The sequence below is a fragment of the Pongo pygmaeus genome, chromosome 4 (genome assembly GCF_028885625.2).
Source record: "Pongo pygmaeus isolate AG05252 chromosome 4, NHGRI_mPonPyg2-v2.0_pri, whole genome shotgun sequence".
Lineage (NCBI taxonomy): Eukaryota > Metazoa > Chordata > Mammalia > Primates > Hominidae > Pongo > Pongo pygmaeus.
Genome location: NC_072377.2, coordinates 1,756,710 through 1,778,269, shown reverse-complemented (window position 1 = coordinate 1,778,269; position 21,560 = coordinate 1,756,710). Strand labels below are relative to the sequence as shown.

The 21,560-nt window shown below is 50.8% G+C and overlaps 2 protein-coding genes across 9 annotated transcripts; one reads left to right on the top strand and one right to left on the bottom strand.

The window, feature by feature from the left end:
- Positions 1-1,518: 1,518 nt before the first annotated feature.
- Positions 1,519-16,908, bottom strand: NDUFS6 (NADH:ubiquinone oxidoreductase subunit S6). Of its 2 annotated transcripts, XM_054488603.2 has the most exons (4): positions 16,775-16,908; positions 15,947-16,000; positions 3,186-3,308; positions 1,519-1,716 (listed from the first exon to the last, which is right to left on the bottom strand). In XM_054488603.2, exons 1-4 carry the CDS (start codon positions 16,904-16,906, stop codon positions 1,651-1,653), a joined length of 375 nt encoding a protein of 124 aa, XP_054344578.1. In that variant the 5' UTR covers positions 16,907-16,908; the 3' UTR covers positions 1,519-1,650. The 2 variants fall into 2 exon arrangements, with proteins under 2 accessions (XP_054344578.1, XP_063520706.1); XM_063664636.1 differs by having other exon boundaries at positions 1,519-3,308.
- On the top strand, positions 16,857-19,949 carry MRPL36 (mitochondrial ribosomal protein L36). 7 transcript variants are annotated; one of them, XM_054488604.2, is made up of 2 exons: positions 16,857-16,990; positions 19,400-19,949. In XM_054488604.2, exons 1-2 carry the CDS (start codon positions 16,958-16,960, stop codon positions 19,721-19,723), a joined length of 357 nt encoding a protein of 118 aa, XP_054344579.1. In that variant the 5' UTR covers positions 16,857-16,957; the 3' UTR covers positions 19,724-19,949. The 7 variants fall into 7 exon arrangements, with proteins under 7 accessions (XP_054344579.1, XP_054344581.1, XP_054344580.1 ...); XM_054488606.2 differs by having other exon boundaries at positions 16,961-17,084; XM_054488605.2 differs by lacking the exon at positions 16,857-16,990 and adding an exon at positions 18,389-18,536.
- Positions 19,950-21,560: the final 1,611 nt, after the last annotated feature.

Here is a 21,560-nt window from a genome sequence, read left to right as displayed (position 1 = left end):
GGGGTCCAGGATGATGACCTCTGAACTCTCCCACATCCAAGAATGTCTTCCTCTCAGGATAAGGAATTTAACTTTGGTTATACATGAAGATTGTGGACAATGTTTCACTCTTCCAGCCTCCAGCATCAAAGACAAAGAGCTAGATGCCTGATCGCTGATCACTTTTCCACTATAGTTTGTTTTCACCCATAAGCTTAAAAGGTTTTCTTTTCTCTAGACTCTAAAGTTTACAGTTTAATTCTTTTCTTAAACCAGAATATGCCTAGTTGTCTTTTCTCACCAATACTGCTAGGAACTTGGTGAGCCCTCTGATCTGTGGCTTTTTCTTTGGCTTGGGAAATGTGTTTCTGCTGTTTCTGCCTCACCTTCCCTCTCACCATCCCTCTCACCTTCCCATTCGCCTTTCCTCTCACCATCCCACTCACCTTCCCACTTGCCTTCCCTCTCACCATCCCACTCACCATCCCTCTCACCTTCCCACTCACCTTCCCTCTCACCATCCCTCTCACCATCCCTCTCACCTTCCCACTCACCTTCCCTCTCACCATCCCTCTCACCATCCCTCTCACCATCCCTCTCACCTTCCCTCTCACCATCCCTCACCTTCCCTCTCGCCATCCCTCTCGCCATCCCTCTCGCCATCCCTCTCGCCTTCCCACTCGCCTTCCCTCTCGCCATCCCTCTCGCCATCCCTCTCGCCATCCCTCTCGCCTTCCCTCTCGCCATCCCACTTGCCTTCCCACTCGCCATCCCTCTCGCCATCCCTCTCGCCTTCCCACTCGCCTTCCCACTCGCCATCCCTCTCACCTTCCCTCTCACCATCCCTCTCACCATCCCACTCACCTTCCCTCTCACCTTCCCTCTCACCTTCCCACTCGCCTTCCCTCTCACCTTCCCTCTGCTCTGGTATTTCCTCCTCTGGAATTCCCGTTACTCATGGGCCAGACTCCTGGATCATTCTAGCAAGACTCGTTTCTCTTCCCTCAAAATCTACTTTTATTTTTGTGTTACACTACATTATAATCCTTACTCTTTTAAAAACATAGACTGCCCTTAATGTGGCCAGTACGTGACTTTCGATACCTTCAAACCAGTGCTTAAATTCTTGGGTTTTAAGATCTGACATTTCAACATAGGGACTAGGACGGAGGGATAGACCAGCTCTGCAGGCCAGCGACAGGAGAGAGGCTGACCTTCCCATAGGACCAGGTGAGGCCTGGGCACCCTCCTTCACTGTGCACCTCAAGAGCCACCTCGGCTCTCTGAAGCACAGTTGCATCTGCAAAACAAGAGGCACTCCTCCTTCTCCCTCCCCTGCCCTCGCCCGTTCCTGCAGCCCACGTGGCCCCAAGGATAAGAGGAGACATACAGAAGCAGCCGGTAAGGCAGGCAGCGGCCGGCAGGAGGCAGCTCAGGCTCCCTGGAGCAGGCACGGCTTCCACTCACATGTCTACCCACGTCCACGCTGGATGTTCACTTCCAAAGCCCAGCCTATGAAAGACACAAACTCACAAACCGTCAGCCTTGACAGCAACACCCTTTATTCAGCACCAGAAATACCCTTCGCACAGAACCAGCGAGCTTCATGCGCTCAGCTTCCCCGTGGAAATGCTCACAGGACGCTGCAGGACCCCCAGCGTGCCACACGCTCTACTGGTGGTGCTGTCTGAACTGGAGCCCACAGTAACCGCACGTGCCAGTTTTTGTTTCTTTGTCCTGAAAAAATTCAAAAGGAATGATGTCGTATTTCCATATTCTATTTCAAATCTGGATATTAAGCATTGAAAATGTATGTATAAAACTTGAAACAGACTGTCACAAACATAAAAATACACAGTTACTACTAAAGGAAGAATGCAGACTGTCAATCTCGGTTCCAGCCTGACTGAAGCCCCTGGCCTCAGGCTCCCACCCCAGGTTACGCAGCCATCCCCTAGGACCCCCAGGGACATCACTGTCGGTCTGCAGCTCCATTCACTCCCCATACCTCAGCGGCCTGGAGCAGGTGGTGGGTGCTGCACAGGACCGTGAGGCACACCCAGGCTCGGCTCACAGGGCTGGAGCCCAGGAGGGGACATGCTGGGTGCCCAGTCCCACTCTAGGCTGCTTAACCATTTATGCCTGTTACACTGTCCCCTTTTCAGGACAGGCAACAAGATAATGACAGCTTTTAATAAATGTCAGCTCTAACAAAGTTAAAGTCCCTTAACCAGGACTCTGCTTTGGGGAGAACACCAAGCCCAGCAGCTGCCAGAGTCCCTGAGTGCTCCACGGTCGGTGTCCTCCCTCCCTCCCTGCACCCCAGGTCAGCAGCTGCCTGAGTCCCTGAGTGTGCCACAGTCGGTGGCCTCCCCCTCTCCCTGCACTCCGGGACAGCAGCCACCTGAGTCCCTGAGTGCTCTGCGGCAGCCTCCCTCCCACTCTGCACCTCAGTTGCACATCCCAGCTTCAGCCCATGGTCTCTTTCTCTGGTCCTGTGTTCTTTTTTTCTCAATGGTCCTGTATATGACACTCATCAACAGACATAAAAGACTACATAGGGATTGTTACAAAATAAACCATGTGTCCCCCAAAGTCCTAACCCCCGATGTGACTGTGTTTGGAGATGGGGCCTTTAAAGAGGTGATGAAGGTAAACTGAGGTCACATAGGGGCCCTGAGCCAATCTGCCTGGTGCCCTTATAAGAAGAGGGGATGAGGAGTCTCCCACAGAGGGACGGCCCTGTGAAGACACAGGGAGGAGACCTCATCTGCGAGCCCCGGAGCGAGGCCCCAGGAGGAACCAACAGAGTGGCACCGTGGTCTTGGGCTGCAGCCTCCAGTGCTGTGGGAAATGTGTTTGTTGTTTTCGACCCCAGCCTGCGGTGCTGCGGTGCTGTGTGTGGCAGCCTGAGCTAAGATGATGACCAAACCGAGAAGGGCCCAGAGAGGAAAGACGCCTGAGCGTTCGAGAAGAGAAACACGCCGCCCACCACTTCACAGTTGAAAGGGGGTTTTCGGACATGTGGCTATATGTAGGTCCTGTAGTGTGGCGCTGTAGGGTGAATGTGCCAGCAGTGTGAACCCCGTAAGGGCCGCCTTGGGAGCAGGTAGAGAAGAGGGCAGAAAGAACAGGCATTGGGAATGAAGGGGAGTATGAGGACGAGCAGGCCACCCTAACATGTGCATGGGTGGCTGGCTACGCACCAAGTTTATATACACTTTTGGATGGCCAAGAGCTCCCCCACCGCCGTCGCACGCTATCACCCGAGTCTCCACCTCGCTCACGGGCTGCTCTGCTATCAAATCAATGGCAAAGTTTTCATTCACCTGGAACAAGAAGAAAAACTTACGTAAACAAATACACAAACTTGCTAACTACATACAATTTAACCCACCACACACAAATTCATGTACCATCAGCATGATCTATGGTGCATGCTTCATTTAACTATTATCATTGTAGACCTTCATGACTCACAGATTGTTAAATTCAGGACCTACACACACATTTACTTTTCACTGGAATAAAGTTCCAAACTTGGAGAGGCGCTGCAAGAACCAGAGCAGCACAGAGGCTTTCCCTTCTGTCCCCGTGGACTCAGCAAACGCTGACAGGTGCCCCATGGGCTCTGCCATGCCCTCTTCTCCCCACCACATCGTTCTGTCCCACCTGAGGGCATTTGTATTGCTCGGGCCTGTCCCTCACAGGCTCCCATGTGCATTTCATAAGAACATTCTCTCACAGAACCGCCATGCAGTTATCCACCTCAGGAAACATGATACTGACGGAATAGATTTATCTAAAATGCCAAAAATGCCACTAGCGCTGCAACCCGTTAGACCAACAATGTCCTTCCAGCTTTCCCCTTGGGCCACAGAGGTCCTGAATGTCGGTTAGGTCGTTCCTAAGTGTTTTCTCTTCTTTGCTGCTACCGTACACTGGGTCTCCTCATCCGCTGTGTCTTCCACCTGGTCATTTATGACTCACAGGCATGTGCAGGAAAGACTCTGGTAACTTCATGTCCTGCTTGTGTGCTGTTGCTTTCAGTTACAATCAAAATGGAACGAAAAAGGTGTCTCCATAATACCGCGATGAGGTGAAGGAGGACACAGGACTACGTGGAGACACCAGGCAGTGGGTAAGTGGACAGAAGGCTTCCACTCATCCATGTGGGAAATACCAGGGGTCCGCCTACATATTCACTTATTTACATGAAATCCAAAGGAGAAAGCATTGAACAGTTACTACTGTGAGGTGGAAAGGAAGGAGGACGCGAGCACGATCGTTACTTTCTTCCAAGTTTTATAAATCTGACTCTGAGACTATATTTTACATGTTTCAAAGTTACAAAACTAAACTTTTAAAGGAGACAAATGGACCTAAGGAATTCCCAAAAACTTTAAGAGAGTAACAGGAACATTTCCAACAGGATACACCTTAAGAATAAAACCGCTTCCAAAGCAAATGAAATTATCATTGAAAAATCAGGATTTTCAGTGTGGGGAAGGAACTAGAGAGGTCAGCTCACTGGTTCAGCAGAAGTCTTGTAACCCTGAACTGAGTTTGGAAGGATCAGTGTGACTCATCCCGTGTCTGATGTTCACACACACCCTTTCTTTTCTTTTTTTGAGACAGAGTCTCACTCTGTCGCCCAGGCTGGAATGCAGTGGCGCGATTTTGGCTCACTGCAACCTCCGTCTCCCAGGTTCAACCAATTCTCTGCCTCAGCCTCAGCCTGTCGCTGGGATTACAGGCACCTGCCACCACGTCCGACTAATTTTTGTATTTTTAGTAGAGACGGGGTTTCACCATGTTGGTCAGGCTGCTCTCGAACTCCTGACCTTAGGTGATCCGCCCGCCTCGGCCTCCCAAAGTGCTGGGATTACAGGCGTGAGCCACTGCGCCCGGCCTACACACACCCTTTCTAGCTCCATCCCCAGGACCATGATTAACTCAGCGGCAATGAGGACCCCTGCTGCCCACATGGTGGTCTCTAAACACCATTTCACACCGAAGGGAAGGGACTGGATTCTTTCAAAAATGACTGATTCTGGGTCCAGGACAGGAAATGTTATAGGATGAACTTCAGACACTGGATCGTGGCACAAGTCAGGGAAGCTTTTAAGGCAACTAAGGTTGTGTCAAAAGAGGAGTCAACCCGGGGAAATTTGCCACATGGGATAATCTGGGATACAGGAAATTGGAGGGACAAGGGGATTATAACTGCAAAATGGGGAAACAAACTTTTACACTCATGATTTCATAAACATATTTTAAAAACTCATTAATTACCTTACTAGGTACTATGGTTTGAATGTGCTCCCCCAAAGTTCCTCTGTTGGAAACTGAATAGTCAATGCAACAGTGTTGAGAGACAGGGCGGGGCCTTCAGAGGTACTGAGGTCACGAGGGTTCTGCCTCATGAGGGATTCTGGCTGCCCTCACAGGTGGTGGGCGGGCTCCTGGTAGAAGGAGGAGTTCGGTCCCCTTCATGCACACTCTCCAGCCCTTCCACCTTCCACCCTCACCAGAGACAGCCCTCAACCTTGGATTTCCCAGCCTCCAGACTGTAAGAAATAAACCTCTGTTCCTTATAAATTATCCAGTTATCAGGAATTCTGTTATAGCAACACAAAACAAACAGAAACCAGAAAATCAACCCATTAAAGACTGGTAAATAAACGGAAAGAATCAAGTATTTCTTCTGATTTTCCTACAGAAACTTTACCTCAGCACCAAGGTTTCTTTTGATATAAGTATTCAACCTAATAAGATAGATAATATCATCATTTTACAACCCCTTATGAAATCACAGATGTAAGAGATAATGATCAAAGTCTCTTACTACAACCAGAACCAATTATATTATGTGCCTCCTGATGGAAAGACACATCACCTATGTAGCAGTCTCACCAGGAACAAAACACTGACCCTCAATCCGATCAAGCCTTGAGATCCAACTAATTTCCAAAACATGCAGAGACAAGAGACATGTTCAACAACACTAGAGTGATGCGGTCAGTAGAATCCATCCAGCTGTGGGTGACTCTACAGAGGAAATGACCCAGGTTCTTTAACAAATAAAATTTTCCAATGAGAAAAAGAGAGTGGGAGACCGACGGGAACCTACAGATTAAAAGAGACATAAGAGACACCAACAGCTGCATGTAGGAACTTACTTGGGCTCAGAGTCACACTGTAACATTTTTAAAAACACGCATGATCAAGAATATTTAACACCACTTAGATATTTAACTTAAAGAAATTATAATTTTTAAGGTGTGATAATTATATTGTTGTCATGTTAATATATTTTGTTATTTTGATTTTTTTTTTACTTCCCTGTAAAATCCAAATGTTAGTATCTTTTGAAGGTACAGTTAATCCCTGAACAACTCAGGGGTTGGGGGAACCACCCCCAATGCAGTTGAAAATCTGCATATTACTTTTGACTCCCCCACAATTTACTCATAGCCTGACGCTGACCAGAATGTTTGCCAATAACATAAACGGTCAATTAACATATATTTTGTATGTTACAAGTATTATATATTGGATTCTTATAATAAAGTAAGCTAAAGGAAGAAAATGCAATGAAGGAAATCACAAGGAAGAGAAAATGAACTGACTTTTCATTAAGTGGAAGTGGATCATCATAAAGGTCTTCATCCTCATCATCTTCGCATCGAGCAGGCTGAGGAGGAGGGAGGGAGGGTTGGTCCTGCTGTCTCGGGTGGCAGAGGCGAAAGAGAAGCCACTTAAGTGGACTCACACAGTTCAAACCTATGTTGTTCAAGGGTCAACAGTTCAAACCTATGTTGTTCAAGGGTCAACTTACACACAGATAAATTTAGACTCAGTAACATGACGTCAAAGATTCACGTCAACGTTACCAAGGGCTGGGGGCTGGGGGCTGGGGGCTGGGGGCTGGGGGCTGGGGGGCTGGGGGCTGGGGGCTGGGGGCTGGGGGCTGGGGGCTGGGGGAGAGGCAGTGCGGAGCTGAGCCAGATTGGCCCCTCCGACAACGATTAGCACAGCTTAGCCAGACTGGCCCCTCCGACAACGATTAGAGGAGCTGAGCCAGACTGGCCCCTCCAACAACTATTTCGGTTGGTAATTGTTGAAACTGACTGCCTGGGTACATGGGAAAAGGGAATCATTCGACCATTCCCTCTGTTTCACAGAATTTACGTTTTTTAAAAAGCAATTAAAACATCTTGGCTTGGCAAATAATGTATTTGATGATGCTCACGATGGGAAATCTGGGAACCTGGAAAGGGGACGTGCCTTGATTTCCTCCGACTCTGGAATGAGCCAGCCCCTTTCAGCTGCCCCTGGGAACAGTCAATGAGTAAGTGCCAGGAAAACAAGGCACGAAGAACCGGGAAGCTATGGGAAGTAGAGTGCTGGTATCCTTGCATGTAGAGGGAAGGGACTCAACTCTACACCCGAAGCAGGCCTCAAAGCCCAGGGATGTGGGTCTACCTGCGTGTCCCCTCCTGGAGGGCCGGCCCCACCAAGCATGACACAACCCTCTGCCTCGGACGTTGCTCCTGGGGTTCCCCTGCTTAATGGCACAGCCTGAAACTTTGCGCTCCTTCTACAGCGTCCCCGCCCCAGAGTGGAGGCAGCAACAGGGCTCATCACAAAATCACTCATTTCTGGAGGCCAGAGGCCCATTCAATGCCACACAGTCACAAAGAACACACACGCAGTGCGAGGCAGGGCACCACTCTCCCTCACAAATACGTTTCGGAAAGGTTTATTTTACAAGAAGTTCTGTCAGTTACAGATGACCATTGTGTAAAGCTTTTCCTTGAAGATCTTCATTAGCGGAAAATGAAGCCACATTAAAGCAAAGGCCTGAGCTGTGTGGCGCCGCCCAGGTTGTTCCACACGCTCCTGCAACACAAGCCTCTGCTGCCGGCCCGGCGGCTGGCCTTGTCCCAGCGCCTTACAGCGGGCTCTGGAGTGAGCCATGTTCTGCTCACCCCTGCTGCAGGCGATGCAACTAACCATACAAATTAAGCCTTATGGTGTAAATAATATGGTGTCTGCCTAAGTGACAACGTGTCACAAAGGCCGCACTAACAAACTGCCAGGCCCCGATCACGGCAGTCAAAGAGACCGGCCACCTCCCTGCAGGGAGGGCTGCTGACGCCTCGACACTGCTGACTGACGCGGGATGCCCTCCCGTCATTTAGTGTGCAGCTCAAGGGCGACCCTGCCGCCCATCACCAGCAAACGTCTGGCTCCAGGAGCTCAGTGCAACCGCAGGAATACAAAGAACCAGCAGTGAACACACCCAGCCACGACACAGACCTCGCTCCGGGTTCACACACACAAGCTCCGGCGGTGAACACACCCAGCCACGACACAGAGCCCCGCTCCAGGTTCACACACACAAGCTCCGGCGGTGAACACACCCAGCCACGACACAGAGCCCCGCTCCGGGTTCACATACACAAGCTCCGGGGGTGAACACACCCAGCCACGACACAGAGCCCCGCTCCGGGTTCACATACACAAGCTCCGGGGGTGAACACACCCAGCCACGACACAGAGCCCCGCTCCGGGTTCACACACACAAGCTCTGGCGGTGAACACACCCAGCCACGACACAGAGCCCCGCTCCGGGTTCACACACACAAGCTCCGGCGGTGAACACACCCAGCCACGACACAGAGCCCCGCTCCGGGTTCAGACTCAAGGCTCCATTCTCACCCGCTTTCACCTGGGGAAAGGTGAGAAAAACTCAAGAGCGCTGCTGCACTTCACGAGGGAATCAACGGAGAACCGTCACGGCAGCCCGCACGCCATCTCTTGTTAAGCACAGGGCACATCATACACAGTGAAGTGTCCAACCACTCACTGTAAAATGAGTCCTTCGCCCATCACTAACATCAAAAATAGGAAACACTCTTTCCACTGACCTCTTGATGATCAAATGATTGGGCATAAAAATACGTAGGTTTAAATCTTTAGGAGTGAAAGTCCTATTATGTCAAACTGAGATTACATCTATTAAAGATAAAACATCAAATATGTGATTCTGTGACACAGCATCAAAACCAACGCAAAAGGGAAACATCCGCCAGCTGGATCATCGACGCTCTGTAGAATAACCGACCCCATTCATGGACATTTAAAATCAAGGTTTAAGATAAAGTAAAAGCTCAGTTCAATTATTTAGAACATCAGGCATTCTTAACATTAACACCAATAATTATTTTAGCTAAACGTGTGTATACATGTCTATATAATTCTTAAATCACAGGCAAAACTGAAGTTTTCATTCAAATTAATTTTTCAACTAGGTAACTTCATAGAAAATGCTCTAAAAACCACAATTGAGCTGTCTGTACAACATGTTCAAACTTGCTCTGAGGATGCTGGAATCTGCTCTGAAAAGCACAATTGGGCTGTCTGTGCATGTTCAAACTTGCTCTGAGGATGTTGGAATCTGCTCTGAAAACCACAATGCAGCTGTCTGTACAACATGTTCAAACTTGCTCTGAGGATGCTGGAATCTGCTCTGAAAACCACAATTGGGCTGTCTGTGCATGTTCAAACTTGCTCTGAGGGTGCTGGAATCCGGTTGAGGGTGCTGGAATCCGGTTGAGGGTGCTGGAATCCGGTTGAGGGTGCTGGAATCCGGTTGAGGGTGCTGGAATCCGGTTGAGGGTGCTGGAATCCTAGTTGAGGGTGCTGGAATCCAGTGACTAACTTTGCCAGTGCCTTGGAAGAGAAAGAACCACAAGACACAAGACACCATAGAGAAGCAAAGAGGAAGGCGGGGAGCTGCACGAGGGAGGAAATAAAGCCCATCTCGCCGGCTCACCGACAAAGCCACCGGCATGTGAACCTGGGGCTCATGAATTCATAGTTCCAACTATTTTCCTCTGGGTCCTGGGATAAATAAACCTCACTTTATAACCATTATTTCTGACAGTCCAAGCCTTTCTAAAGGAAGCAAAGACCCACGGTTCTTATCCATCCAGAAGATTTCTTTTAAAATCCGATTGCCTTCACTCCACTATAAAGATGGCGTATTTGGGAGGGAAGCTCAGGAGGAGGAGCACGCAGAAGCAGGAAGCCACACAAAAGCTCTGGAGAGCAGCCATGGCACACACCGCACCGCCCGCGTCTCAAACACCCCCTAAAGGACACCCAGGTTGCTTCAAGACAAGAGAGACTCAGGAAAACCTCCCCTCTTAAACCCTCTAAGGATGAACCTGAAAGCAAGCACAGAGCTCCGCCTCTGCCACCAACCAGATGACCTGCAAAGGCGGAGGGTGGAATTCCGAGGCCCCTCAATTCAATCTTCCTCTCACGGAGGACCTTCTCAGCCACCACTGTCTGGCTGGGGGCCTCACCCTAGCACCCATCCCCGACTCCCAGTCCTGTCTCCCACCTGGAACTCCGGCAGCACCACAAGGGCACTTTCACAGCTTCCTCCTGGTGACGCCACCTCTTCCTCCTGCCCCCCATGTCCTAGGAATAGTGGCTGCTTCCTGCAACTACTGACCCCTGGGTACCTCAGCACTCCCTCTCAGCTCTCTGGCATCCCTCCTGTGACCAGCAGCGTGTGTGTGCACGCACGAGAGCCAGCATGGTTCGGGTGGTGCTGCGCTGGCCTCAAGAGACGGCTCAATGTGGACAAAAGATGTCACAAGTCTCTTCCACTGCTGATCTGAGGAGTGCGCTTGTCCTGGGTGATAACACAAGTTACCACCATAGGTGTGCAGAGCCTCTGGAGGTGCCGCATGGGCCCAGCCTCAGTCTCACTTGCTTCCCCGCCCGAGTGCGCCCTGCCCTGCCGGCCTCTTGGGAGAATTAAGAATGAGCGACACCAGCCACAGAAGCCTCAGGGAGGAACCTCTGGTTGATTCCTGCATGGGCCTGAAGCCACTTCCCTCTCAATTTTTTTTTTATTGTGGTAAAATACACATAACATAAAACTTGCCATCTTTACCATTTCTAAGGACACCATGTATATTCACATTATTGTGCAACCATCACCACCACCCATGTCCAGAACCTTCCACCTTCCTAACCTGAAACCCCATTTCCATTCACCACTAACTCCAAATTCACCCCCCGCCCCCGGCAACCACCAACTACTTACTACCTCTAAGAAGTGACTGTTCTGGTCCCTCGTGTTAGAGGAATCACGCAGTGTTCACACAGTACCTCTAAGTTCCTCACACAGTACCTCTTAGTACCTCACACAGTACCTCTAAGAAGCGACTGTTCTGGTCCCTCGTGTTAGAGGAATCACGCAGTCTGCTTCTGTGACTGGCTCACTTCATTGAGGGCAATGTCGTCCAGGCTTATCCATGTTGTGGGGCATGTCAAGCATTCTTCCTTAAGGCTGAATAATATTCCACTGTCCATGGACAGATCACATTTTGCTTATCCGTTCAGCTGACAATGGACCCCCAAACTGCTTCCAGGTTTTAGTTATAATGAATAATGCTGCTATGACACGAGTGTACCCCAGACCCCGCTTTCAATTCTTTTGGGCACACAGAAGTGGAACCGCTGGATTGGATGGAAGTCCTAGTTTCAACTTTTTGAGGAACCCACACGCTGTTTTCCTTCACGGCTGCGCCATTTTACATTCCCAGCAGCAAGGCACAAAGTTTCAGTCGCTCCACGCCGTCACCCATGCTTGTTTTCTGTTTGGAGGGTCTTGGTAGTTTTCCTCTCTCGTGAGCACTACTCAATTATTTCCATTAACAAAATCTACACACACTCTTCTCAGAAGGATAAAACTTCACGTTATCGCAACAAAACAGCACGCCAGGTAGACATTAGCACCGCGTGCAACTGCTCCTAATCCTGGTGGCACCACACACCTTGAAGCCTGCTACTGAAGAACTGAGGGCCAGGCAGGTGAGGTCACAGGGTCACAACTGGACTCAACCCTGCCAGCCTAGGTGTCTCAGAAAACGTGCAGAATCTCGCTCTGACCCAAACGCCCAGCTGTGGGCTGTGCGGGTCGGGGAGTGACTCCACCCTGCCAAGCATCTGAAGACAGAATCCATCCCACTGGCAGGCAGGTGAAGGCACAAGCTGAAGCCCCCCAGCTGTTCCATGTTCCTGACACACACAGGTGGAGAGGGGCGGCACAGAGTTGCACTCAAGGGATCCCAGCCTCCTGATGTTCTGGGTTTGCTGCCTAATTCCTTCTTTACAAAAACTAAAAGTAAAGACCTTGTGTATGGACACTAACGTTTAACTTCAGTATTTAAAAAAAATCTAAAAGTGAAGCCAGCCCTCATGGTGATTGTGAAGGCAGCAGCAGAGTAAGGTGAACACACACTAGAGGCTTCCCTGGAACAGGCACTGCTCCAAGCCTTTCCTCATCGTGGACTCAATGCCCACGAGCCTACGAGCTAAGTCACTGAAGCACACAGCCCTCATAAGCCCATCAGCGCAGGAGCCTGAATCCGGATGCGGCCAGGCAGGGCAGCCCCAGCTTCTAACCGAAAAAGCAAATGATGTCGCCAAGTACCTGGCTACCAGGCTGTTGTTATTGCTATTATTATTACCACACCTCACTGCAGACCTCCCCCAGTCATCCCTTCTATTAGAGGACAAGTCATATCTGCTTTTACTTGTACGACTATAAAGCAATGAAAATATTTCCATCAACAGTAGAGAAATACCTGGTCACTTCCAAGTGCATTCCAGCCCCCCATCTGACTCATGTGGCCCCAGAGTGCCACCTGCTCCAGGACCATGTGAGGCCTGACTTCTGGCTGGGGGTGGCTGGCACATTCTTTAGCACGTGAGGAGTCTCCTCACAGGAAGGCCCGTCACAGGCCCAGGGGCCATGGATTCCTTTGCAGGTACCCCCGGTCAAAGGTGGGCAGGAGCCACACAGAGATACTTTCCAGTTTTTTTCTGCAAAGACCAGCTCAATTATCTAGCTTCCTGCTATGCTTGTTCTACAGGTGAAGTTCAGATTCAGTTTATTTTTTCTTTATTTTTTTTTTTTTTTTTGGAGATAGGGTCTTGCTCTGTTGCCCAGGCTGGAGTACAGTGGCATGATCTCTGCTCCCTGCAGCCTCAACCTCCCAGACTCAATGACCCTCCCCCCTCAGCCTCCCACATAGCTCGATCTACAGGCATGTGCCACCATGCTGGGCTAATTTTTATATTTTTTGTAGACACAGGGTTTCACCATGTTGCCCAGGCTGGTCTTGAATGCCTGGGCTCAAGTGATCGGCCCACCTTGGCCTCCCAAAGTGTTGGGATGACAGGCATAAGCCTACTGTGCCTGGCCCAGTTTATTTCTTAAAGTATTACTTGACAAAACTAGAGGACAGTACAATCACGGGCTGCCAGGGGTTGGGAAGAGGGAGGGATGAACAGGCAGAGCACAGAGGATTTTTAGGGCAGTGAACTGGGTACAACACTGTCACGGTGAATATATGTCATTACACATCCATCCAAACCCTAGAACATACAACATTAAGAGTGAACCTGTGGACTTGAGTTAGTAATAATGTATGAGTATCAGCTCATCAACTGTGACACACAGGCAGCACACTAACGAGAGATGGCAGTAAACAGCAGAAACTGAGCGGGGGGCTGTGAAAACTCTCCTTTCTTCAGTTTTTCTGTAAATCTAAAAGTGTTCCAAAAAATTAAGTTTCTCAGAAGCCAAACAACTACTACTAAAAACAGTACTAAACACCAAATTTGTGTTGAAAGAAGGAAAGCTTGGGCAGGATGCCCACTCATCATGTTATAAACATGCCTTGAACCTCCAAGGTGTGAGGCCAAGACGTGCCCTGGACACTCGGGATGCTGAATGGGGGAAGGCACTGGAGGCTGCACCGGCTGGAGCATTGAGGTCACAACCAGGACGCCCTGGGTGAGCTGCCGGTCACAGACACTACTATCACACTCTCCCGTACCCACCCTCACTGGCTTTGCCAATCCTGATTCTGTTTGGTTTAAGTTGTTTCCCACTACCCTGTGCTACACCAACCAGAAACCAGAAGCTACACAAAGAATGTTCAGCAGAGAGGCGTTTGTGACAGGGACCTGCATACTTGCTTCATCACTGCAAGAGCTGAGATAGGGAGCTGGGCTGGGGGCCAGATTGCATGAATGAGCCCAAGGGCTTCAGGACCAATCTGCTCCGGAACTGCTCAATCTGGGGCTCCTACGTTGTCCTCACAACCCTGCCATAACACCCACAAAGCAAGGATGTAGAGTCCATCCACTACCTCAGTAACAACCACCCATCGATGCCCAGGAAACCTCCTTCCCCACGGTCACTGCCAAAAGAAACCAAAGGGCCTGCGAACCCTCCCCACATCCATCGGTTTCTCCCCTTCTCCACGGTCACCACCAAAAGAAACCATACCGCATCCACACTAGGAGAAACCTCCCCTTCTCCACGATCACTGCCAGAAGAAATCAAATGGCCTGTGAATCCTCTCAACATCCATCGGTTTCCACCTTCCAAATGTCAAGTTCGTATACCTAACAAGAATGCCCAGGGCAGCCTGCACACAGAAGAAATGTCCCATTCGCAATGCCATGAGCTCTTTTGTGTGAATCACTGCGATACAGCATTGGAGAATGTGGCACGTGGAACAGACGCTTCTACTGGGAATACACTAACAATTCAAACAACAAACAGACAAGGGTTTCTGAGGATGGAGAGAAGGAGGACTTACCCTATGCACCACTTACTCGACAACTGACAGTGTGATATCACTGGAGGCTTACAATTCGATTAAAAATATTCACATGGTTCCACTTCACAAATGAGAAAACTGAACCCATGCTGTGATTCGACCTCACAATTTTTAGACTGCAAGTCCACACGGCTTCTACTCCGAGAGGTAAACCCATCAGACACAAGCCCCTCTCCACCACCATGATCCTGGTAGACATCACTAATCAATCATGGCACACTCTTTCACTGAATGTGGATCAGGCCTCAGGCTCTTTCTCAACCCAACACTCAAGCGGCATTGCCAAATAATCAACCACTGTAAAACAAACTTTTCTGACACCCACCCATCAAACCACACAACAGTGAACCAGCTGAATTTTGAGAATGTGAATTTATAGTCAATTCATGATCATGTGAGCTTTTCTGGAATGCCCTGTAGCTCTGGAATAGAAGTACAAAAACTACACACCAGGAATGGATAACGTAACCAAGATTGAAGGAGAAGGGAAAATACATGATTTAGGGATAGCTATAGTGTTAACAAGAAGAATCACCAGGCTAACCAAAGTGGGAAAAAGAATGAATAAGGTGGCTGTGAAGGACGCTTCACAGCATCCTTCAGGAAGCAAATTCAGGAAACATGGAGGCATGCCTGATCTAATTAAGAATTCAGGAGCTCATAGACATGAGTGCTAGAGAAGGAGTCAGGTAAAAAAAAAAACAGGCTGATTTAGGCAGAAGGACTCTAATTTCAACATTCTTTCTCCAGTGGTCACTCACAGGCATCTGAACTGATCTACCTTACGATGTGTAGAGCTAACAGACCCACTAAGGGAAGAAAAACTCACGTGCCACTTTCAGCTCGTCAGTGTTAAGTCCCTGAAAAAATTCATACTAATTGATTTGGTGAAAACTATAAAAAACACACCTCCAGGTGGTTAAAAGAGTAACTTTTTAAAGTTGATATGATTTACTTAAATCTGAGTCTCAGGAGAATAAGGGACAAAAAATTTTAAAAAAGATCACTTCCATTTATATGTAAACGAGAACTATGGCTACAATGTTATGTATTTCAGGGGGAAACAAGTCAGAAATAGACACAATTAATATTATAAGAAAGATAGAGCCCCATCCAGAACTGTTAGGGTGCTTGCAATATGGGAAAAATTTATTTAAATCTTATATATTAATTTTTATTTCTTGTTGGTTACATGAAAGTTTTAGGAAAGCTTACCTCTCTTCACTAGATTTTTTACTCACCTCTTTCTGACGACCTACAAACCGAATTCTCCTGTAGTCTTTATCATCATAAACCTGGAAAAAAACAAAAAGACCATGTGTGATTTTTACGGCCTAATTCTGAAAATCACTTCATATCAATCATAAATATTACAGGAAAGTGTTTTTCTTAACTTTTAGGCCATTGATGAAAAGTCAAACAAGTGCACAGTACTCGGTGTAATCAGGGGCATTTTTAGCGAGATACCTGGGATGAAAACGGGTGATCACCTGGATCAGAGAGCAGCACAGAGACATAGCCCGGGAAGGTGGAGCTAAGGAGGAGAGACAAATCCTGACCGAGGAGAACCGCCCCCAACCTTCTTTGGCATATGGCCTGAGAGCTTTAATATCCCCCCATTAAATCTACTAGGGCACATTCCAGTATACACAGGTACCTTTGTTCTTCATTTTGGCTTAGGGCTTTTTTGTGCCTTGGACTACAACCGACTTCTCAGGTTACTAAAATTTATTATTGAATATTACACAAATTCTAAACGTTCTGACCCAAAGAATCGGCGGCCACAGATCGCCTATAGGCAGCCAGTCCACAGCAAGTGCTGCCCGCTGGGGAGACTTCCCGTTCCAGAGCCCGCAGGCCCTGGAAGGACGAGACCCACCGCTACAGACTGCCGCCACCGTCCCGACTCGCGGGCGTCCTCCCCGGCGCGTGAGCGACAGAAGCACAACCTTACCACGACCTGCGCTGCAGGCGCAGAACCAGGGCCGCGGATGTCCGGCGAGCCCACCGCCACCAGCCGCCCGAGGTGCGGCCGGAGGAAGGGGCATCCTGTACAGAGCGGCCGTTACCTGGCCAGTGTGCGTGACCTTCTCCCCAGTCGGCGAGACCCGCACCCCGAAACACCTGGCGCCCAGGCGCAGGCTCCGCGCCGCCTCGCCCCACCGGTTCAGCAGCCGGTAGAAGGTCATCGCCGCCGCCATTTTGAGCCGCTGGCCTTTGACCCGGCGCAACGTCCCGCTTAGCGCCAACGCATGCGCACGGCTTCTGGCGGCGCCAAACCCGCGGTATTTATTTCGCCCTGGGGAGCGCGCGCGGGTCGGGGCAGAGGGTGCGCCGGAACTGCTCTCTGATTCAGGTGGTCACCTGTTTTCATCCCAGGTATCTCTCTAAAAATGCCCCTGATTACACCAAGTACTGTGCACTTGTTTGACTTTTCATCAATGGCCTAAAAGTTAAGCGGCCCCGTTGCGCCGGCAGGTGCAGCATCACGGAGTTGCAGCCGCAGGCTAGAGCTAGGGCCCTGATGAGGCAGGCAATGGTGTGCGAAACCTTCAGCGATTAGGAGTACCCAGTGGTTCTTATTTAGCGGACAGGCAGGGGAGGATGTAAACTGAAAATACATTGTTTATATTTTATGGTAACCGATAATCATGAGACGTTTAAATATCAAAGTTATTGGGTGAAGGAGTCAACTGCTTAGCAGAAGAGACTGGAAGTGCATTCTCTTCGTTCAAGGCAAGCGTTCCTGTGTGTGGTTATGGGGAGCCGCGGAGGAAACGTATATTTGGGGGATTTCTGCAACAAAGCCTAGTACACCAATTGATTTTACAGCATGCAAATACAGCCTCTAAAGAGGCCCGTTTTGCTTAGAGCTGACTTGGGTATAAATCGCAGCTTAACGCTCCAGCATCCAGCTTTAATTTTGCTGTGGTCAGAGCCTGAGGACCACGTGACTCTAAGAACAAAACACTAGAGATGGATGAATGGCGGGGAAGATGATGAAGAGGGGGAAAGGCAGGAGAAACAAGAATGCACGTAAAAACCTCCGGTCCCAAAGATGTCCCAGCAAACGTGGTGGTCAGAGGCAGATTTGTCCTGGAGCTGATAAACTTCAGCGGCCCGCCCGGTGTTCGCCGGGTGAGGTGGAAAAAGTGGGCACTGCGATGAAGCGTTGGGGCCTGCAGGGAGCGCGGGGTGGACGCAGCCACGTCTGCAACTCACCCGGACACACACAAAAAGGAAGGGTGATGGGAGTTACGGGTAGATACCTGAAAAGGCAGGGATAAGCCAGCTAAGTGTAGAATCTAAGTGGCAAGTATATGGGTGTTCACCGTACAATTCTTTCCCTTTTTCTCTATGTCCGAAGTTTTTCATAATGTTGGGAAAAACAGCTGTAACCAGCTGAAACTACTGCCCGTCTCCACTCGTTTCCCGGAGCCTGTTTACATTTCTCCTGTCCACTTAAAAACATGTCCTCTTTCTCAGTTTGTTTTGACATTGGTATTTGCCAGTTTTTTCTAAGGTCTAATTGGTTGTAATTTCTTTTTCGTTGCGGATATCCATTTTCGTTCCTGGTTTTTGCATTTTTTTTCCCTGAGAGTGCTCCAGCCAAACAGCGCAGCTGTCCCCGTGGCCCGCAGGGAGTGCGCGGTCGGGGAGTGATACGTCGCACTCCAGCGCCTGCGCACTCGCGGCTGCGACTCTGCGCCCCGCACTGGACGTGGGCACGCCACGTGACCCCCCCCCGCCGCCATCTTCCTTCCTGTCAGCAGCGTCCGCGTGCCAGTGCGCAGACGCAGGGGTCGGCGCAGGGTGAGAGCGCGCGGCCGGGTAAGGGAGCCGTCTTCTTAGGTCAGGGGTGCCGGGTGTCCTGAGAGTGGGGGCTGCGAGAGGGTGGGGCCGGCCACCTTGGGACCCTCGGGCATGTCTCCCTGAGTGGGCTGCGGTCAGAGGAGCGTGGGCCGGGGCCTGGCGGTCTCAGAGGGCCAAGGTGGGGAGGTGCGGATCCGACCATGGGCGCCCGACTTGGCCGACAGGAGGGGGTGTCCAGCGACCCCGGGGCGGGAGACCCGGCGGCTCCCGAACGCGACCCCACAGCCCGCGCGCAGGGCCGGCTCCGGTGCCGCGGTCTCCGGGCCCTGCAGACCCAGCTTTTCCCAGCCGGGGCCGCTGAACCCTAAGGGCCGGGGCGCGTGGGGAAGCAGGGGCGGGCGACCGGGCTGCCAGAGTTCCGTGCCCTTCCCGAGCGGGGGCCGGGGGGTCCCCATCTCGGGGGTTTGTCCCGAAACTGGCCAGAGGGAGGGTCCCTGGGTCTGGGGAAAGTTGGTGGGAGGAGCTCATCAGTTGAACCGCCCTTGACCTGGTGTGACTGGAAAGGGATGCGACCTAAGTTTAAGCTCCCTCCCAGCCAAGTGAGCCGCTCCTCAACATCGCGGGGCTTTGCACACTCACCTACACTTGCAGCAGGCGGGAAAGGGAAGGAAGCCACCGTCCACTGCCCCTTATTCTCCTGGCACACTTGGCTGATTAAGGCAGTGTTGAAGCTCAGGTCGAGGCTGCAGCTGGTATGGGAACACCCTCAGACCCCGAGGTCCCTGCCTTCCCAAGCCTCAGTGCAACAGAGAAAAGGAAGCCTTAAAGAGCGGGTGGAAACGCAGGAGAAGCTATAACACTTTTTTTCCTCTCTCCCATAGATTCACCACAACATGGCAAATCTTTTTATAAGGAAAATGGTGAACCCTCTGCTGTATCTCAGTCGTCACACAGTGAAGCCTCGAGCTCTCTCCACGTTTCTATTTGGATCCCTTCGAGGTGCAGCCCCCGTGGCTGTGGAACCCGGGGCAGAAGTGCGCTCACTTCTCTCACCCGGCCTCCTGCCCCACCTGCTGCCCGCGCTGGGGTTCAAAAACAAGACTGTCCTTAAGAAGCGCTGCAAGGACTGTTACCTGGTGAAGAGGCGGGGTCGGTGGTACGTCTATTGTAAAACCCATCCGAGGCACAAGCAGAGAGAGATGTAGACCTTTTCCCTCCAGAGGCACGCACATACTCGTCATCGCATCACTTGGGAGAATGGTTGTATCTCATGGAAGGAATTATCACATCAAGGAGTCAGGGGAAAGTGACTGGAAGCAAACGCCCTAAAAATTACCCATCACGTTTCAGTGTAAATGAGTAACTATAGAAGACATTGCGTTATCTTATTTCCAAAACGTTCCAATTAAAAAACATTTTCTTATTAAAATAGACCTGAATAGCTTAGTTCATTCATCCTCTCTGAAGTCAGGCTGCAGGTAGGGATTGGATGGTGCTGGGTGAGGCGGGGCAGGACTTCTCTATGTCTCCGTGAGGCTGCTTAGAGCCTCTTGGAAGAAGTGGTCAGTGTTTTGGTCAACCATCGCCGTACAAGCCAAGGCTTGGTGGCTTAAATCGGCCATTTTACATTGCTCACGATTTTGTGAGGCATTTGGGATGGGCTCAGCTGAGCAGTTTGTCTGATCTGTGTGGCATTAACTGCAGGACCCACTTCCAAGATGGCCCCGGCTCTCCTGTCTGGGGTCTCGGTGCTCCTCAGGCTGCAGGTAGCACCTCCTCAGGCAGGGCCCACGGCGTGGCTTGCGCTGCCCCAGAGTGAGCTTCCCGAGAGTGTCCCGAGAGACCCAAGCGGACGCTACGAGGCTTCCTATAACCCAGCCTCAGAAATTCCAGCGTGTCATTTCTACCGCACTCTTTCAGTTCAGCAAGTCCCTAGGGTGAGCCCAGATTCAGGGGGAGGCAAGGAGCTCCCCTTGCTAGAGGATGGCCACACCTACAACTGGTAAGGACTTGGAGGGATGGAGTGGGCTGGTCCTGCCCTGGTCATCGGGATTCAGAATTGAGTGAGCCCCATGCCTTGGGGGAGCACTGTTGTCAACATGAATTTGGGGGTGGGCAGCACAGTCCAACCCAGAGCAGATGCTGAGATGGGACGGCCTTCTCACGGCTCCTTTCCTCCTGGCCAGGGACACCTCCCCTTCTCCCAGAAAGGAGTTTCGTGAGACAGGTGACCATGCAAGAAGCCTAGCCCGGGGGGAGCACCCTCCCAACCAGATCAGCAGCAGGGGTGCAGCAGGGTCACCCAGAAAGTCCTGGTGGGGTGGCAGAGGGCGCACCATGGCCACATCAGGGCCAAAGCTCCTCCCCAGCACCCACATCATTTCTCCAGCGGGAGCAGACGCTGGTGTGGGTTGCTGTGAACTCTGTGCTGTGCCCATTCACCCTCACGAAGGGCCTCTGCAAGCAGCTTGACATGGGCATTGCAGCCCGCAGGCGTCTGGCCAGTTGAAGAAGGTGGAGGGCGTTATTACCTGAAAGAAAAGGGAACCAGCTCTGTGAAGAGCCTGCTTCTGTTGTGCAGTGAAAGGGAAGCCCTCTCTCGAGCTGTTCTTAAGTGAGGAGTTGATGCACTAGAGTGTCTGTCACAGGGGCCCCTGAAAGTGTCAGAAGTCACACCCCACTAGGAGACCTGTTATGCAGTGGGGCTGAGAATAGCTCAGCAAGAGAGAGGACTTTCCTCAAGGGTGTGTGTGTGTGCATGCGTGTGTCCACATATGTACACGTGTGTCTGCATACACCACCTGAACAGTCAGTGTGGGAGGGTGTGATGAGTCAGCGGCACCGCTGTAGTGACCCTCGGTGGACTGCGACCTTCAGCCAGTGTGTGCTCTCCATGTCTCTGATCTCTCATGGGGTGGGTGATGTGGTTTTGAGAACCACAGGGTCCTGACAGCCCCCAGTATGGCTTGCTGATGCTTCCCGAGCACCCTTAGCCTGGGCCCTGGGGTGAGGAGGAGAGGAGGTGCTGCTGCCCTCACACCC

What these genes read in the sequence shown, in the direction of transcription:
- NDUFS6 (XM_063664636.1), bottom strand. Translation starts at nt 16,906, where the DNA reads ATGGCGGCGGCGATGACCTTCTACCGGCTGCTGAACCGGTGGGGCGAG. An exon ending in AGGTCACGCACACTGGCCAG is followed by an intron (nt 16,001 to 16,774) that starts GTAACGGCCGCT and finishes GTTTTTTTCCAG; the next exon opens with GTTTATGATGATAAAGACTA. An exon ending in TTGTAGGTCGTCAGAAAGAG is followed by an intron (nt 3,309 to 15,946) that starts GTGAGTAAAAAA and finishes TTCTTGTTCCAG; the next exon opens with GTGAATGAAAACTTTGCCAT.
- MRPL36 (XM_054488604.2), top strand. Translation starts at nt 16,958, where the DNA reads ATGCGCACGGCTTCTGGCGGCGCCAAACCCGCG. An exon ending in CTGGCGGCGCCAAACCCGCG is followed by an intron (nt 16,991 to 19,399) that starts GTATTTATTTCG and finishes TCTCTCCCATAG; the next exon opens with ATTCACCACAACATGGCAAA.